This window comes from Vidua macroura, chromosome 6 (assembly GCF_024509145.1).
Source record: "Vidua macroura isolate BioBank_ID:100142 chromosome 6, ASM2450914v1, whole genome shotgun sequence".
In the NCBI taxonomy this organism is placed as follows: domain Eukaryota; kingdom Metazoa; phylum Chordata; class Aves; order Passeriformes; family Viduidae; genus Vidua; species Vidua macroura.
In genome coordinates this window covers 60,080,400-60,100,610 of record NC_071576.1, presented here as the reverse complement: position 1 = coordinate 60,100,610, position 20,211 = coordinate 60,080,400, and the positions used below count along the sequence as shown (strand labels likewise).

The following is a 20,211-nucleotide window of genomic DNA, read 5'->3' as shown; positions in this document are numbered from 1 at the left end:
GTAGAGCTAACTTCACAAATTCTTCATATTAGATACTTTAGCTTTACTATCATTCCCAAACAGATTACAGTCTATGGGATTTGTATAGTATTTGTGTCCTGGACATGTTCCTCAGCAGAATTAGTATCTTATCACTCAAATCTTATTCCAAGCTTCTCAACACAGATAAGCAATTTAATAAATGTATATTCAAAAAAGCAGATAACACTGCTTAAAGCATGTGCAAGTCATTTGGGCTTAACACATATACCTCATGTACTTAACTCATCCTTGTCTTAGCTGAATGAGCCTCCTCTGAAATAAATCCTTGCAAAATTCAAATCCCTTCATTAGCAAATATTAGAATGATGTACAGTGAAACTTGCACCCTAGCAGCATACATTCCCTTAATTCCAGGAAAGATTTGGAATGAACTAGGAATGCTTTCTTGTTGTTTAAAATGCAACTAATGCTCCTCAGCTTGGAGGGGAGAAGAAAGAGAGATTTAAATAAAATAGTGGCACTCTGTCCTTTCTGTGAGATTCAAATGATGCCTTCTCACTCCACGACACCTCTGCTGTGTTCCTGTTTCCCTGTGTCCTTTGCAGAGACATGTCCAACTGCTACAGGAGGCAGCATGCAGAGCTACCATGGCCTGAGCTGTACAGCTCTGACACAGCAGCAGGAATTCAGCAAATCTCTAAAACCACTTCTGCCTCGAAAACCTCTCTCAAGAGTTACTGACTTAATAGGAAATAAGCAAGGGCATCAGTGCCTGCTAAGTGCTCCAGTTAATGTTATGTTGGTGAGATGCATAAAAATACATGTGGGCACCTCACAACCCATAATTAGTTTTGCAACATAGCAGGAAAGTGAAAAAGTAGTGTCTGTCTTTTTATAGCTGGAGAAGGGAGGAACCTGGTATAATTGAGACATATGCTTTAATTAGAGTGGCACAGGCACTGCGTGGTGCAGGCCCATCACAGCTTCTCTGCTCCAGAAATACAAAACTCAAGTTGCCAAAGAAATGAGCACAAACCTTATGAATGCCTAACTCGGGGACAGCAAATCTCCTTCCAGATCCGAGGCAGGAGCAAAATTATATAAATTGTCTTGTTTTCTTCCATCCCCTGCTGCCTGCTTTACATACCCATTTTCTGCACTCTAATGTATTTGTGAGAAGGAAGAGGAGAGCTCTGATCCCAAATGTCATCCCCATTTTGTCAGAATGTCCCTAACAACCAGGTGACTTGGAGGTTTCACTGGGAAGGTTTGATCCAGCCTGAGCTGCTTAATGCAGCCTCAAAGGCATCAAAGGTGAGGCCATTTCGGGGCCCTTAGTCACCATCCTCTTTGAGGTTGCACATCTCCCTGTTTAATATGCTGAGTTATACTCACTAAGCAACAGCATGGGGCTGCTGACACAGTACTGGGGAATGATTTATCCTGCAGGCTAATCTCAAGAAAAATTGAATAATGTTTTTTAAAACTATAAGCAATGTGTGATTATAGACTAAAAGCCTACTAATGTTACTATTAGAATTCAGCATTTTTCAGAGGTATATTTATTCTGGGCTAGTTTTACAGGGGGGAAAACCCAAAATGTTTTCTGGGAAAAGCAGGAACAATAGCCCTTCCAGTAGAAGCCACTGAAAATAGTTTAAAAAATATGATTTTTATAATGTATCAAATATTTTCACCAGGAGCAGAGCAAGGAGGAAGCATAATATGAGAGGGGGGGCATGTCTCCATGCTCCTAACATCAATCTTATTTACCTTGAGGTTTCATGGATTATGAGATTCACCCTTTTTGCAGTTTTCAGGCAGACCTTGTGATTTACACCTCTGGTTTGAACTCTCCCAGGTAACACTGAGCCATTTTCAAGGAAGAAGCTTCATGCTCTTGCTCCGTTGAATAAAGAACTGCACGAACACAGCAAGGGCTCAGAGACAAATCCAGGTGGGATTATCAGAGGCACAGCTCACGACATCAAGGCACTCAGCCCTCAGCCCGAGCCTGGGGCCCAAGCAAAGCTGATCCCAGTCTTGTTTCACTTTTTTTGGAATACAGGAACAGGCAGGTTACAGATTAAAAATAAAGGCTGTGTTTCTACCTCTGAACCTGGGCAGGTTTTGAGAACAACGGGAGAACAGTATGTTTGTTAGAGGATATTTATTCAGTGATGCTACCTGCTGAATGGGACCAAAAGAAAAATAGTATAGGGCATGTACATGTAAGTAAATTAGAATTTCAATTTAATTATCTTCTGATTATTTTCTCTTGAGTTACTAATAAAACTGACCAGCTATTAGGTCTGGTTATATTAAGGCTGTCACAGTCGCACTGCAACATGCCCAGTATGGTATTACTACCACACTGAATGAGGTTAGGCACAAATTTGGAAAGTACAACATGCATGACTTGATAGCCTACATTATTTATGAAATCTTCTCCTAAGCAGGAATTCCAAAATGCCTCTGGCAGTATAATGCCTGTAGTGCCACGTTTTGTGGAGCGTACACAGTAAAGCCTTAGCACCCAATTCAAACAGGAACTAATCCTTGCAGAAGATCCTGCCCTCTGTGCTTGTTAATTCTGTTCCTCGAAGTGATTTCTTGCTAATACAGCACACCTTTAGTGACAATCCGTGGCTTAAGCTGTGTAGCTCAGTGATTCTAAACGTGTGAAGATGTGCACTAATCCTCTCTGCGCTCTGATACATTGGCTTTGGTTCTCTTAGCAAGCTGCATTTGTAGAAAAGACCTGTGTTTGCTGGATGTGAGGGCCATGCCTGTGACAGCACCAGTCCACCCCCAGAGAGATGAACACACACGTGCAGATTCTGGGGGGCTGGGGTAGTGAAGCAGCAGGCCAAAGGTCTGGGACTGCAAGCAATAGTAAAAGTCACTAACGTGTCCACACCATACCATTGATCCTGGTAATTACAGGCCAGTTAGCCTGACCTCAGTACCAGGTAAGATAATGGAGCAGTTCATACTGAGTGCTATCACACAGCACTTACAGGATGGCCAGGGTATCAGACCCAGTCAGCATGGGTTTACAAAGGGTAGGTCATGTCTGACCAACCTGGTCTCCTTCTATGACCAGGTAACTCGTCTGGTAGATGCAGGAAAGGCTGTGGATGTTGTCTATTTAGACTTCAGCAAGGCCTTTGATACTGTCTCACATAGAACACTCCTAGATAAGCTGGCAGCCCACGGCTTGGACAGGAGCACTCTTCGCTGGGTTAGGAACTGGCTGGATGGCTGGGCCCAGAGAGTGATGGTGAATGGTGCAGCATCCAGCTGGTGACCAGTCACCAGTGGTGTCCCTCAGGGGTCTGTACTGGGACCAGTTCTATTTAATATTTTTATAGATGACATGGATGAGGGCATTGAGTCCTTCATTAGTAAATTTGCAGACGACACTAAGCTGGGAGCTTGTGTTGATCTATTGGAAGGGAGGAGGGCTCTGCAGAGAGACTTAGATCAGTTGGATGGATGGGCAGAATCCAACAGCATGAAGTTCAATAAGTCTAAGTGTCAAGTTCTACATTTTGGCCACAAAAATCCCCTACAGCGTTACAGGCTGGGGACAGCGTGGCTGGACAGTGTTCAGGCGGAAAGGGACCTGGGGGTGCTGGTCAACAGCTGGTTGGATATGAGCCAGCAATGTACCTTGGTGGCCAAGAAGGCCAATGGCATCCTGGCCTGCATTAGGAATTGTGTGACCAGCAGGAGTAGGGAGGTCATTCTTCCCCTGTACTCGGCACTGGTGAGGGCACATCTTGAGTGCTGTGTCCAGTTCTGGGCCCCTCAGTTTAGGAAGGATGTTGAGATGCTTGGGCAACGAGGCTGGTGAGGGGCTTGGAACACAAATCCTGTGAGGAACATTTGAAGGAGCTGGGGTTGTTTAGCCTGGAGAAGAGGAGGCTCAGAGGTGACCTCATTGCTCTCTACTACTTCCTGAAGGGAGGCTGTGGACAGGTGGGGTCGGTCTCTTCCACCGGGCAGCACTGACAGAACAAGGGGACACAGCCTCAAGCTACGTCAGGGAAGGTACAGGTTGGATATTAGGAAAAAATTTTTCACTGAAAGAATAATAAAGCACTGGAATTGTCTTCCCAGGGAGGTGGTAGAATCACCATCTCTGGATGTGTTTAAAAAAAGATTGGACATGGCACTTGGTGCTATAGTCTAGTTGAGGTGTTAGGGCATAGGTTGGACTTGATGATCTTAGAGGTCTCTTCCAACCTCATTATTCTTTGATTCTGTGATTCTGTGAAAGCTACACAGGCATAAAGCAGGGTGTGCAAAGCCATGTTTGCAGTTCACAGAGCCATTGCAAGATGTGTTAGAAAAACAGATAGTAAATAAAGAAGCCAAAGAACAAATAATATGTCAATCAGCCAGAGATCATGCTAATGAAGAGCTGTCAGCTTTCTCATGGCTTCTGTTGGCTCGAGTCAGGAGTCAGTTTTTAGGCCTTTGGCTGCTGTTTCACCACCAAAGTTTGTGGGACTTTCTGAGGAACATTCCCTCATTAAACCTTTGTAACTGAACCTTGAGGACCCATTGTTTGCAACAATTTTCAGTGTTGCCCTTTGCTTAGAGAAAATAGGGGTAAGACAGGGAGGAATAGCCAGGTCAAGTGGAAAAGCTCTCTCTGTTATAAAAATCCTTTCCAAACTTTAGAACACCTTTGCAAGTAGCCAGGATGATGGAGTAGTCATTAATTCCCTACAATTTAAAATGAAAGTGTGAGAAGATAGGGCCTCTTTTTCAGACAGGGAGAAGGATTTGCATGGCAAAAGTTGTCTCTTCCCTGCTGCTGCCTGCAAGCTGCCCTTCAGTCACATTCTCAGGCATTGGCTTGTGAACAATCTCACAATCATCTGTGACCTATTGCTACAACACCTACAACTTTTACAGCTGGAAAAGACTAAAGAAATCACAGGCTCTGTTTCCAGTATAACTCTGGTTTTTTTCCCCATATAATGCCTAGTGCAGTTTTTCAAGAAGCATTGATAAAGTATCATTATATATTATATATATATCACACGTATGTATATTATATATATCACAGTATTTGCTAAAAAAAAACCCATCACAGTGCAGGTGACAATTATTCAGTTGTAAGGCAAAGCTTGTGGGTAAGTATATTATGGCCTGATTCTTAATACTGCATTCAACACATGTGATCCATTCTTTTCCTAAGCAGTTCCTTTATGCAGTCATTTGTGCAGTTATATATGCAGGGTGTGACTCTTCAGACTGTTCTGTGCAGGGGTGGGAGTTGGACTCCCTGATCCTTGTGGATCCCTTCCAAATCAGGACATTCTATGATTCTCTGATTTTTCTTGGCATCTTGAATTCAATTCCTAAAACAATTGTATAATAATTCATTTACCTATAACCTTCTTGATAAAAATTGGATAACATTTTTTAAATGTTCATTCAGGATGATCAAGTCTGGAGTGGAAGCTTCTGTATTTGGTAGTGGCAGTAAATTTACAGTACTCCCAGAATGAATTCCTAGTCAGCACGTGGAGCACTGGAGTTGAATATGGAGTATTTAATATGGAGTATGGCTCTGAATTTTGTATTCAGAGAGACAAAAGAGTTGGAAATATCTGCATCAAGTACTAATGTACTGAGTGTCTAACAGTGTAGTACAAAGTATGTAAGAAGGACATTCTACAATACAGATATAAATATATCTATATATTTCAGTGGTGCATAGGTCAGTTGTTGTTTATTGAAGTACCTCCATGATTACATAAAATCCAAAATACTGTGTCAGTACATTCTGAAACATTTGAAGTCAAACCTACCCCTATCCGATAAAGATGAACTGCAAAGTGCTACAAAATAAATTACAAAAAAAAAAATGTAAAATCCCCAATCAATAACTGTCCATATTTATGCATATAAATATGCCACAGCTGACAATACTGACGTATGCCAAAATACACAATTAAAACAGCAGATGCCTGATGGGCTTCTCTGTGGTCAGGGAAAATCTGACTGATTCAACAACACTGTCTTCTAAAGAGTAGTGACCAATTCAGGAAAAACAACCTATCAATATTTGCAAGAGTGACAAATTCCCAAAAGATGGCTTCAGTCAATAATATCCTTAAATGGCTTATGGAATTTTGGCCCCCTCAGAGCTGCAGCACAAGAGAGAACTTCACAGCTATGAATCTCAGCACCTCAGAGCTGGGGAAGTACATTTACATGTTGGAAGTTGCTCTCACAGTGGGAAGGACAAGTGAAAACTTTGCTCCCTGTTTTCCTGGTCATAGGCATCGAGCTCCAGCTGACCACTGGGAAAATCTCAGAGGTCAGTTATTTTCCTGTAACGTTAAGGGCAGGTGTTAGCCAAGAGAAGTTTCTCCTGGATGTGCTGACACCTCTTTAACCTGTAGGACTTCTCGCAGCATCCCAAGCAGCACTTTGATCCTCCCACCAAGTGAGTCAGGAACACAATTTGTTGCAGCAGGTTTGCTTCCAAGTGGGAGCTATCAAGAGGCACTAAGCAGTCTGAGTCATAGCAACCACCTCGATATTGTCCCAGCCTTTATTAGCTTTTCAGCCACCCTGAAACACTGATCTTCAGAATGGAAAAGGTGATAGGGTTAAAAGCTGGTTATTCCTGACAAATGGCCCATAATATCAGCCTTTTCCTTCTTTGACTGCATCTCTTAAATAACAGCACAATGAAAGGACCTGCTTTTGAATGACTGTACCTGTTGGGTTTTTTCTTTGACTGATCTGTGAGCTAAAGCAAAGTTGTCTCTCCTGAGCAAGGGGTTGGACCAAGTGACCTCCATAATTCCCTTCTGACACAACACTTTTCTACAGCTCTGTGCCAGCAATGCTTTCTGTCCTGCTCATGTCCCCTGCTAGCTCATGGAGGGACACAAAGTGACTGCACAGGCTCTGGGCATCAGAGACAAACCTGTGCTAGGGGCTCTTTCCAGGTATTTTCCCTCTCCTTCTCCATCATCCACCACCTTTCAGCTTTTGGTGACTGACAGAGAAGGAACCAGCTCGGGTAAGATGAGAAGCTATTGCACAAAGCTAAGTAAGCAAGATAAACATACTCCACAGCAGCTGTATTTCCCTTCCCTAGAAAACCTGGAAAATGGCCTTGAAACTGCTAATTTCAAGAATCAGGTAATTTTTTTTTTTTTTTCCAGTCAGGAATGAAATATTAAGTTACAGGAAGCAGGTCTGTGAAAGTGTGAATTCACTGCTCAGTCCAAAAATAAAATGCAAATCAAATCAAAGAAATAATTTAATGCAATCCTTCCTTTGCTATTTTTTTAATGAAAGATCTGGATTTCCCTCTTTAAAAAATAGTGATGCTTTGTAACTGCGAACAGAGTTTGCAAATTTTCTATTACTTTTCTGGAACTCTGATGCCATCAACACAGGAAAGGGTTGCAAATTGTCAGTAAAACAGATGGATAAATCTACTTAAGGGAGCTTGTCTGTGTGAGGCACAGGAAGTTGTTGTTATTATTATTGTAATTATTATGATCAAAAATTAATAATTACCCTTACTCTTCCTCTGGTGGAGACTGTCCCATTGCCATAGATAATTTTGACCTGTCACACCAGAGTTCATACAAACTTAAGAGTTGGAAAAAGCTTTGTCCTGCCCAAACCATGGGGTTTTTTTTCCCGTGACTGTCTCTGTGGGTTTTCTCCTGCAGACTGGAAAGAAAGGCACAGACTTTTGTGGCTGCTTGTCAGTGAAAAAGACAAATCACTAAAAAACATAAAAACAGAACAAAGATTTTCCAGTTCCTCACAAGGCACCTCATCATTTGAATGTGTGTCATCTCCAAGGACTGAGTGCTAGAAACGAAATCCTCATTTATCCTGGAGAACTTCGGTGGTCTAGCAACAGAGTGACTTGAATTTTGTATGCACATGGATAGCTGTTTTTTTCAGATATGGTTCAGAATGAGAATTCAGCTTTTACTGCATAACTGTAGATCCCCAAAGGTATATTTTCATCTTGAAATCCTGCTAGGAGTAGAAAAATTGTTATTATTGCTTCACATGATATTTTTTTTCTCTGAACAGGATAATGTGGATCTTGGTGACCTTATGTTTTCGCTCTGCTACCTTCCAACAGCTGGTAGACTAACTATTACAATAATAAAGGCAAGAAATCTAAAGGCAATGGATATCACAGGAGCATCAGGTAGGAATTAATTTAATGCTCAGTGTGGATTTCTGTCCCATTTTCCTCCCAAGACACAGAATTCAACACTGTCAAATCCCGGAATGATTTTTGAGAGGGGGGATTTTATACTGTGAGCTCTACTTGAGTGCAGGAGTTGATGAGAAATAAATAACACATTTTAGTTAGCTTAGATCCAAGGAACAGTTTAAAATAAGTTGCTCTGTCAAAAAGAGTGCAAGATTATTACTTCTGTAATTATTATTATTATACTGTAATTCAGAGTAAAACAAGCTGGCCAAAATGCATTCCCAGCACTGGGAATTTGTTTGTGCAGCAGACTGTTACAGCTATGACACAGAGGCAGACTGGCCCTCTCTGACAGTCCCCAAGAGCCACTGAGCCAGTTCTGCTGTTACTGGCATATGGAGAAAGCAGTGATCATCCCAGAATCCTTTCAGCAACCCTTTCAAAAGCCCACAATAAAAATCAGAAACATAAATAAGACTTCATAGATGTCTTTTAAATACTAGCAGAAAGCTGTAGAGCTCTCAGAAAGGAGCTACAAAGAAATAACTTTCTCTTTTTGCTACATTCAGGAGTTTAAAAATAATTATCATTCTCTTGAGAAATATAAGCCACTAATTGTTGCACTATGAATTGTATTTAACCATACATCAGTAAATCCCTTTGTGAAAAACATTGTCATCTTCTGTCTGTCCTACAAATCTAACAAGTAATTAGGCTGCTATAAATAGGCTGATACACAGGCTGATGTATAAAATAGTCATGTATAACACGCTTCAGTGGATATTTTAATACCCTTTGAGAAGCTGGTACACAACCAGGAGTTTCTTGAACCTAAAAAGTTCATTATAAGCAGTGAACCAGGTAAAGCTTTCAAAGCTGCTCTGCCTCCCGTGCATTCCATGGTGACAGAGAAGCTCAAATTCCAGTCAGGTCCGGGAGATTTAATCCTGCAAGCAGGAATGGGCACACAGGAAGTCTCCCTTCACTTTCCATTTGCATTTGTCAAAAATCAACATTGTTCTTATGACCCACACAGATCCCTACGTGAAGGTTTCTTTAATGTGTGAAGGAAGGCGGCTAAAGAAAAGGAAAACTTCCACCAAGAGGAACACTCTAAATCCTGTTTACAATGAAGCCATAGTCTTTGACGTCCCTCCAGAAAACATTGACCAAATTAACTTGTCGATAGCTGTTATGGATTATGACCGGTGAGATGCCTGTAGCTGTCAAATATTGGCTGATGAAGTCTTGCACGCTAGATTTGCACCCAGAAAGAAAGTTACTACTTTTTTCCCTATAGGCGGGGAATTAATGTCAGGTTGAGCTTGGTAGAAGTCTCCACATTTTTTGTCTTGCCGGGCAGAACTTCCTTACTAAATTTTAAAATGTAGATTTGGATCTATAACTGACATCAGTAAGCTGCAGGTGTGTTTAGCAGAATGGGGTAACTGGGCATTTAAGCGCTGATGTTCAGTTTGTACATTTATGCTAAGCCTTTACATACACACGCTCCATTTATAAAGTTGTGTCTTAGAGCCTGTTTGCCTTTGCAGCTAATTGCAGAACACAGGGGAAGAACCTTTTGTGTGCTACAAGGGGGGGATATATCAAATTGTTCTGAGCACTGGGAAACACAAAGAGCAAGCGGTACAAAGTATTTCCGAGCGCGTTATGTTCTCCAGGCAAGAATTAATCCTAAAAATCCACCATTAACGTTTCTGATGAAATATGCAGCTGGTGTGGTTCCAAAGGTAAAATTTTAAGAAAAAAATATTATGGACCATTTTCACAGTGTAGGTCACAATGAGGTCATTGGAGTTTGTCAAGTAGGCAACGATGCAGAGAGTCTAGGTCGCGACCACTGGAACGAAATGCTCTCGTACCCTCGGAAGCCCATCGCTCACTGGCATCCTCTTGTGGAGGTAAGGCATTCCTTTACTGCTTCCCCCTTGCAATAATCTGGAATATTCTCCCACATGGCGTTAGAAGTTGGACGAAATTTTATGATCAAACCCAAGATCCGTGTGCATGAGGTAAATCCTGGAAAGGGGTTTGGAAACACTTTAAAGCTGAAATGTGGCACACAAGTTAAGTCTGCTCCTTTCAGTTTTAGGGAGACAGAAGGTAATTGTTGTCTATAATATACAGACATGAAAACACCAAACGTTATACACTTGATTGAGGGTTTAGTTTTGCTTTTTAAATAAGATCTTGGGTAACTTTCACTGTTAATTGATGTAAAGAAATGGACCTTGTTTACAGAACAATCAAGACCTGTTTTTTTTTTATATGCAACAGCCTAATTTGACTTCTTTTCTTGTAACAATATATCATCCATGGCACTAGCACATCTCAAAGGATGCCTAACTGCACTGACAAAAATATGTTTAAGTGTCTTTGGAGATCTGAGGCGCTCATAAGAAGCAATACAATCAGAAAAGCTTTTCAAGGTTCCTATGTTTTTTTTTTTTGTTTTGTTTTGTTTTGTTTTTTGTCTTTAGGGCCCTATTCAGCAGGAATGTTATGCAGGTCTTCTGCGCTTGGATGGCTGCCGAAGAGGCTTCCTCACCCTTTTAACCTATTCAGCAGAAATTTGGCATTCCTGTTGAACTCTTTCTTAGCCATATCCTCAGGGGCTATTCCACAGAGTCCAGTGGGGTAAAGATGTCCTTTTAATCCCTCTGTCTAATCCTCTCCCCAATACAGGGAACACTAATCCTGATTCATGAGACACAGAAATTCATCAAAGATCAAACTAAATTGCTTCCTAAAGTTACCATGACTTGCTCCCATTGTTGCTCTCACTGGCTGAGTCGGGCAGTACTCCCAGTCAAATGGAAGCATCTTGTATATGAGCAGCCCCAGAGTTATCCTCAATGTTGAAAGACAGGAGCACAGAGCACAGTACCCATATGGAGCCAGGAATGATGCTGTGGGCACTAACACTTGGAGGCAGGCAGTTCACAGCCCCTCTGAGTTTACTTTCTGCACCAGAGTGCAGCTGTGTTACCACTTCAGTGCCACTGAAGATTTCCCTGCTTGGTTGTGAGCACTGGCCATAGGCAGTTCCAGAAAAGATTGTCAGGCATTTTGAAGATGCTGCAAGCTGGGAAGAATCCCACAGTCTTGTCCTGTGTCCATAAGGAATTGTGTTTCCTGGTGCCACAGCAGCACAGTCTGAGCAGGCAGTGCCCACAGGCGGTGTGGCAGGAGGAAGGCTCGATGCCTTCTCAGCACAGGTGCTGCCAGCAGTGGGGCAGCTCTGCCCAGGTGTTTGTGCCCCCAGTGACAGGGCAGATGCTGGCTGAAGTGCCACACTTGAAATGCTGACCTGGGCATTTGGGAGCTCTCTGCTGCAGCCAAATGTTGACAGGAATATCCTGACACAGCACACAAGGTGTGGTGTAAGGGTTACTATTGCCCAGAGCACAACAAGTGTCTCTTAGCAGAAGTTGTCTACATCCTTATATCCAACCTGTCTTCCCTCTTTGATAAATTTCATTGCAGCCAGAGCCCACAATTAGGTTTTGACAGCTCTTCCCTTTTCACAGGCATCCTGTTCTTTTCATACATGCCTGGCTAACTTCTTTAGATTTCATTACTGTGGATTGCTTTTCATGTCACTGAAAGCTAAACAGAGACATATTTTTTTCCTTCCCAGGAATCAAGTGGGGGAGGGTGTCCAGCGCATCCAGGCTGTGCAGAGAAATATATACACAGCATATCATTTTGGTTCCTGAATCAGGATTAGACTCAGCGAGAGCTTCTGGAACCTCTGTGGCCACAGCCATAGGACCCTGAATATTTGCTGAATAGGACCCTCAGTCTTCAACTGTGTGAAGAGCTATTGGTTTCAAATAGCGTGATGTTATCCACTTGTAGCATTAATTCTCCAGCTGACACTACTGCTACTGATAGATTATTTGTATGGTCGTAAGCATTACCCAAATTCAAGTCATCATTTCTGTTCAGTAGAATAACCCAGGTTTACAAGCAAAATGATAGCAATGTAAACCAACAAATGTGGGAAGCAGCAACAAATATTGTCCTTGTATTTGCAAAAAAGGTGCAGTATTGTGAATGATTAGCTTTCTAAGTATTTTTTTTTCAAGAATGATTGCCATCAGATACTTATTTTTTGATGACAAGTTGTGTCCTCAGTCTCAGCTGGTGCCTCCTTTCACCTGACATGAAAACAAATTAATGTGGTTCCTTGCAGAAATCCTCCAAATCTGAAAAACTGTAAAAAAAGTTCTGCTGGGTGAGAACAAGATGCATATGGTATTTGTAATGACAGCATGTTATTTGAGAAAGGAGATAACCATCTGTATAACATGGAGGTTGTTAGTCCTCGACCTTTGTGGATGATTTTCCAGTCAGCGTTTCTGAGTCGTGTCCACGACGCTGCAGACTGTTGGAAGCGTGTCCCAGGTGGCAATGCTGGATCATACAAACAAACACACACACCCCCCATGTCGTCTGAAAATGCTGTTCCAAATATATAATGCCTGTGAAGACTTCCTTTATTATTTGTGGTAGAGTTAGCAGGGCTGTTTTACATGATGGTATATTGTAAATTCTGACAAATTATGTCCATTAAAAGAAAATTAATCAAAGCGCTGCATTTTGTCACGTAATGAAATTTGTGCCCCAAAGCAGGAGACCCTGGGATAAATTTTTCGCCACTTATTTAGCCATGCATGGAGTTCTCTCATCCTCCAGTGTCTTCTACAGAGAACTTGACTTGTGTCTTTACATGGGAATTTTTTGTTTAAAAGATGCAAATGCAAAGTATGGATTTTTATACAATACAGATGTCTGCTGTGTACTTACAGAGAGGGAGCCCTGGTCTTTACACAGGGCTCAGATAAGTTTATGTGCACACACATTGCTTCACATCCTGTATGTGCAGATCCAAGCATTTTGGATCTGCAACTCTGCTGACGCAAATATGCATGCACAGATTTGAAGAAATATCTAACATTTTGGTCTCAAGGCTGAAAAATTACTTTTGTAACCTATCAATGAGGATCTTCCACAAAATCAGAATTACTTGTGGGTAAAGAATATCTTGGAACTTGCAGGAGATCTTGGATCTGCTGTCAATGTATGCTGCAGGTATAAATGAGAATTCCTGTAAGCACACCTGTTTTCAAAAATCTCTTGCCATGCCGTGGAGAATACAGCTGCCACAGGCAAGGGCATACCTGGCAAACTGAACAGCACTTCCAAACCTGCCCAAGCACAATTTCAGGAGGGCAACCACTGGGCATTTCCAAAAGAATAAAAATAATATTGCCATGGCAAAACTGTTTCACTGCACCTTCAGCTTTCTATCAGGAGGTGCTCCATGATAATGTGCATATCTGCTCATGCATCAGCCTCCCCTCGGGCAGAATCCTGTGCTCTTTACCCAGGAGTCACCAGGGGGAGATGGGCCTGAGCAAAGGAGGAAGGGCTCTTCCTTGGAGAGGAGTTCTCTGATTTCCTGGACAAATCACTCTACATTTCATCTCTATCTGGAATGCAGTGCAGGCACGCTTCCCACTGCAATATTAGCAACAGAAACTGCTGGGAAGGGGAAAACACCTACACAGCAGGCTCAACTTGTGTCCATGGAAAAGTGCAGGAGCCTTTCTAGGATTTGTGCCCAGCAGCTCAAAGGGACATCAGCTGAAAAGTGGTATAATTGCCAGTGGGTTGCAGTTCTTCTGTTTTATTACCATGCTCAGTTTATTTAATGCTCAAGGGTCTGGCATCAAAAGAATTATTTTGAACAGAGCTCTACTAAAACAGGGAAAGAAATCTCTGTGACAGTGAGCATTTAAAGTGGAATCCAGCAGACTTCAAAGGCTTAGAGATGAGGAAAAACCCCTAAATTTATTGAATTCTCCTAATTTTTGCTCATGACTTGCAAACTATTACTCAGGCTGTGGCATTACTATGTGCTTTTTACAAATACTTGCCTTATCATAGTGGTGCATCTATGGAGTGATAGATATTTTCTATATTTGGATACTTCTCTCTTCATCTTTATACTCCACTCAACCAGTGATATTCCCTAGACCCTAAATATTTTTCTGCTCTGGTTCTGGTTGGTCAGTAGACTGCTGCTGTCTTTGGACTGTGTTACAATAATACCACAGCCTGCTGGAAGGAACAGAGGATAGATAATTCTGCTACAAACTCAGCTGGAAACCCAGGGAAAAGTATGGTCCCAATGCAGCTCAGTCTTTACTTTCTGAACTATAATTCTCAGTGGTGACTTAGGAGTAGACTGAAGAATGTTTTCAAAGCTGAAACCCTCATTTATTTTCTTATTTGCTGTGAATGCATTATTTCATTGTATGACAAGTATCGTAACTCTAAAATAGAAAAGAAAATAACTTAGAAATGCATCTCAGCAAGATTTTAATCCCATTTTGCTCTTTAACAATGTGCTGTTAAATTCTTACTTTTAGTTTTCCCTAACAAGCCTCCGTGTCAGGTGCTGTTCTGTGAAAAAGCAGTGAGTGGCAATGGGAAAACCTTCTGAGTTCCTGACTGTGAGGCGAGTACCATGGACAGTGGCCTGATATTCCCATGACAAAACACTCAAAAGTGCAACTCCTCTGCAGCTGAGTGCTCAAATATTTCTTTATCTGCTTCCACTGGATTCACAAGACATTAAAAGCATTGCTGTTTTTTTTTGTTTCACTTTTCCCTGCAAATAGCCCTGGCAGTGGAAAAGCAGAAATTCATCTCAATCTGGGGAAGCGGGGACTACCAGAACAGAAAACCAATACGTAGCATAAACGACCCATTGTTAAAACTGTTCTTACCAGCCATTTCATGGCTCAGTTTTCCATGCCAGCAGATCCATAAAACACAAAAGCAGCACGTGTGAGACATTTGTTACATAGAGGTACAATTTAACTGCTGGTCTGGGAACTCCTGGATCAATACAAAATGAAACAACAGCAAAGGGCAATGCAAAATAATGGAAAAAAAAACCAAAAAAAGAGGTTATTTTAGTCCACCCTTCTTGGCTTGAGGGGATGGTTGTTGAGGGGGCTTTTAGTTGTTTTTTATTCTTTGGTTTGGTTTGGTTTGGTTTGGTTCCATTCATGTGTTTTAAACACCAAGCGTGTGTATGTAGCTATATTAACGTGAGCACCCAAAGCCAGAGACACAAGAGATGTATTGATTTACATGCTTATCACCTAGCAGCACTCAAGCACTGAGGGGACGTGTCTGCAACGGAAATAAAAAATAACTGAAAACTCTTTTGATTTAAAAGTAACAAACAATAAAAGGAGACCAGGAAATTCAGTTGAACAATCTGTTTGACCCAGCTAGAAATCCATCTGAAATGACTTTGCTGTTAATATATTTTGTTTGAACAGAGGGAAGTGAAAAAAGTGGATCAGGTGACTCCATCTGAAGCGTCATTGATGAAATGCTTTTTTTCCCCTTAGAACAGTGCATTGCCAAACGATTGCATCTCAGTATCAAGAGAGAAAGCAATGGATTTCTTATCTAGTAGGGAAAAAAAAAAAATCATGTAGAGAAAGTAATCCACAACACTGTAGAATTTAATAGAAGCCCCCTGTGCTGCAGAAAAGGGCAGCAGGACAGACTTGGTGACAGCAGCAAGGTGTCAGCTGTGCCAGGTGCCAGTTGTATTCCAGCGGCACCGCGGCGCCCAAGGCTGGCTAGTTCCAAGAGCTGCGCTTACAGTTCCTTTCTAATACAGTGGGTTGGGCAAGGAACCACAGCTGGAAGTTCTCCAGGGCCCTGCAGTTCTCTGGGAGCGCGTCCATCTCCTTGGAGGTGCACAAAGGGCTGCCCGGGAAAGGCGTCACCCGCGGCGCGAAGGCGGCGCGCGCGGCACGGCGGGGGAGGTGACGGGAGGACTTGCAGACATCTGGGCTCTTCATTTGTTCCTTTGTTTTGTCCGGGCTCTTTAGTTCCTCCTCCTTTCTGCTCAAACATAGACGTTGTAAAACTGAGATGTTTTACTCGGTTGCATGCTGGCCAGCTGCCATCCTCGATACCCATCGCAAAGGTGCGTGAAGAGAGCTGTGTTGTTTTGGTATACTTTTGGTTTTGGTAACACATCGACATTGTACTATACTTTATTATTTCTTGTTCAATAAATAGTCCTGGTATCTCTATGTTTCATGTCTAATTTTGGAGAGTAGGGCCATAGCTGTATCGAGGCTCTCTCAATTAGGTGGGCATTTTGTTTGTTTAGTAGAAATAATGCATGATTCTTTTCGCAGTGATGGTTTGAGGGACAAAAAAATTCTTAATTTTGTAATATGTATTACAATCTTCTGAACACAAGTAAAAATGTACTGTGATTTATTTATATAAATCTAGTCTGAACAAATAAGTTTTGATCTTAATAAAAACTGTAAGAAATTGTGCAATTGTAATTTATTACTATTTTGTATTTAATAAATATTAAAGTTCAATTCATTATTCAGAAAGCCAGTAAACACTTTGGAAATATTTTTGCTTGGTTTTTCTCCACAGATAGTGTGTTTTGATAAAGTACACGAGGCCAGAGAGAAAAGGCTTCTAACTTTACAGCACTCACACATAATTTAGGAGTTTGGATACTGAAACCTCCTCGTATTTCATCCCATGTCTACAGTCATCATGGCAGAAAGATTATTTGACATGTCAGTGGTGAATCTCATCTATGTTTCCTATTAAGAAGAAAATCAAGAAGCTACAGAAGTGCTTCTATCAAGTGACATTGTGTTAAATTACCAAAATTAGTATTTAGCATGGCGTGCTGGCAAAATTAGCAGTCCTCCTGTCAACACCTGACATGTAACTCCAGGAATTTCTGAGAGGTTCCCTGGCAGAGCCCAGAAACAAATGGAAAAGAGCAAAAATATATCTTGTATGACCACACAGACTGCACCCAAAAAGGTCCTTTTACACAAACTGAATTTATATGTCCATCAGCAAGGGTGCATGTGCATGGCTCTAATTAAGCAAGAGCCTCTCTGTGTCTTTGGGGATGAGCTCAGTCTCTCCTCATTTGGAAGATCTGGCCTGCTTGCACACACCATATTCATAAAGGGCTGCTGACACGTGACGTAAGGCCCAAAACAATATTTCATGCCACTAAGGAATTAATTTAGTTTCTGCTCTCTTCTTGGGAATATTTGATATCACAGACACAATGAAAAGAGATGAGAACAGGCCTGTAGTTTTGAAGTTGATTCTGTCCTTAATAATGGGAGCACCTTTAGGCCCTGGGTAGACTTCTGCTGGGGTACTGGGAGATGGAAGATTGGCAAGGGACACATCTATAGGCATTTCATCCCTGGCAGTGAATGCAGTGCTAATTATCCCTCTCTGTCCCATAAGCCACCATAAAATGCCCCTCAGCAGAGGAGGTGCACGAACTTCCAAATTGTTTTTAATGTCTTTCAGCAATACTGGTTTGCACATCTCTGTTTCTCTGTTAATAAGCAAGCAAATGCCTCTTCCTCTGTCAAAACAGGCCCACACATCTCTCCTTCCAAGACACTTTTCCAGCAGAATCATCCTTTAAGTCTTTTATATGTAGCCTAGAGACCTGAGAGGAAAAGAGACAGTGGTTGAAACAGCCTGCTAATGACTGCAAGCCAAAGTTTGAGAATCCTCCCTGGAAAAGCCTGATCACTAGCAAGGCATCCCACATGGCCATAACCCTGTTATGCTGCCCAGCTAATCAGCAGTGAGGTGAAAATTAAGGGAGGTGCCTCGTTAGTGAGGAGCTCTGCTGGCTGCTGCCTGTGACTTCCCGCAGGGGGAATGCCTGGTGAGGACACAGCAGAGCCTGAGAAGTGCCTGAAGTGACAGCAGTGGGAGTGCAGGGATGTCCCCCAAGAGCTGAGGAACACGAGCTGCTACAGGGAGATCAGTGCCTCAGGAAGGAGCAGAGGCACAGAGCAGGGCTGCAAGCTCTGCTTCCAAAGACAGGATCCTGTCAGGAAACCTGGGGACTCCAAAAGTAACCTTTCCAGGGAAGGAAATCACAGAGTGTCTTGTTCTGAGAACGAATTCCATTCACCTCTGACAGTATTGTCACTGAAATTTGTCACAGTGGGCCCCAGCAGAGATTTCTCATGTAAGCAACACATGGGTTTTTTTCTCCCTGATGGGTATATATTGCCATTTAAATAGAATCACATCATTCTCTGGGTGCACTTATGCATTTACCATTCTCCTATTAATTAACCACACACTTCAGTCTAGCCCAGCACACCGTCCAAAAGGTCATGGCTTTAAACCACTTCATAACTTGCCAAAAAACATTCAGTGAATTCACGTTCCAATACCAGCACATGTAGGAAAATCTGTAAATGTTCCAAGACATCAGAAGTGCCTGAACAGTCTGGTTCAAAGAGCTTGACTAAAGCTGTCTAATATTAAAGGATAATTTAGAAGTGTCAGAAATGTCAATAAGGTAACTAGTGTTAGATCCTCACCCAAAGATAAAACTGTCAATAAAAATATTTTTGTTGGAGAAACCATTCTTAATAGTAACAACAAATTCTGTACTGAACCCTTATTTTGTAATTTTCAATTTAGCAGGGAAAATTCTGTTTCAAGAATGTTACTATAATCCTATCATTTATATTGTGGTAAATGACAAAAGCAGTTTTAAAGCAATATATTAAATCGAGTTCAGCTACATTAGGTAGCCATTCAATCCCAAAAATGGAATATAGTTTTAATAACCATCTTTTCAAAATGTAACAGTTAGGACCCTTTTCAATAACTTTTGCCTTCCTAAAAAAAAATAATATGTCGTTCCAAACATAAAATAGTATTTGGAAAAAAACCTGAATAATCACATAGCTTAGAAAAAATTCCAAACTCATCAATCAGTTTTTGTATTTTAGTGAAACTCAAGTCTAAATATTTGCTGTTCTGGTGGAAATATTTCTTCCATTTGCCAGAAAACAATGTTTGATATTGGTATTTCCTCACTTCAAAACCTCAGCTCTCCAAACATGTTGGTATTTTCCTTTCAGTTGAAATGGGTTTAATATAGACCACGTCTCAGGAAAAGAACAGCAAGTCCTCAGAACATCTTTTCTAAGTCTGGCCATGAATCAATTAGAAATACAATTTTGGACAATAAATAAAATAAGTTTTGCTGTTCTTATCAGGAGCTAAGGTTTTCTGTCAGATTTCCCCAAATTAATTCATTTCTTGCTTCTTTACCCAATTGTAAATGCCCCAAGACTTCTTCCCTTTCTACACTACTGAAACTACTTGAAAAGTTAAAGTGGATTGAAACAGAAGGAGCAATTTCCAACGCGACACTGGAGCTGTATCATCTCTTGATGAGGAAGGACAGGAAGTTACTCCCTCCTACTCTTACTATAAATCCATCTTAAATAAAAATTCATTGTTCCAAAAAATGGGTTGAGATTGCTCAGAAAAAAAAAACAAAATCCTTCCTTTCATCAGGAGCATCTTTATGATTGGGTGTAGGGCTCTGCTGAATTGCTTTTCCATTTCCTCCCTTCTGCCTGAGAACTGGAGTCCCACTCTGCCCCACTCCCTTTTCTGCCCTTGCCCTGCCAAGGCAGAGCAGCACATTTCAACTAAACCTTCAAAGGTTCTGCAGCTTTTCAGAAGATCTGAGACCATTTGCCTTGAAAATTCCATTGCCAGTAGAAATAATTTCCAAGTTGCATCTAGATATACGCCTGGCAGATTTTCTTTTTAATTGTTGACTGATATTATTATTGTTATTTGGTTTTTTTTTTTTACTTCTGATCCCTGCTGTTTTGCCTCCTCCTATCCTCAAAAATCATTCCCTCATCCTCTTTCTCTCAGTTATTTTTACTGGACAGATGGGTTCAGCTGTTCTCATTCTTCACATGTGAGTTCTCCCAGCGAGCCCAGGCCCAGCAGACAAGGCTGGTAATGAGCTGCTTCAGCCTTTACTCACATTTCCTCTGCCACTCACCTCACAGCAATAACATCTTCATTACAAAGGT

At 41.5% G+C, this 20,211-nt stretch overlaps 1 protein-coding gene across 3 annotated transcripts in view; it reads left to right on the top strand.

Moving 5' to 3' along the window:
- SYT9 (synaptotagmin 9) overlaps positions 1–16,618 on the top strand; it is a 67,921-nt gene extending 51,303 nt beyond the window's left edge. The window contains exons 4-8 of one of the 3 annotated variants that reach the window (XM_053980933.1): positions 8,080–8,200; positions 9,246–9,417; positions 10,002–10,131; positions 10,711–10,867; positions 11,871–11,960. In XM_053980933.1, the coding sequence (XP_053836908.1) occupies positions 8,080–8,200; positions 9,246–9,417; positions 10,002–10,131; positions 10,711–10,818 (531 nt within the window). In that variant the 3' untranslated portion in view covers positions 10,819–10,867; positions 11,871–11,960. Of the gene's footprint in view, positions 1–8,079; positions 8,201–9,245; positions 9,418–10,001; positions 10,132–10,710; positions 10,868–11,870 lie in introns of those variants that run through there. The other 2 variants (XM_053980934.1, XM_053980935.1) reach the window with 2 other exon arrangements.
- The last annotated feature ends 3,593 nt before the right edge of the window (positions 16,619–20,211 follow it).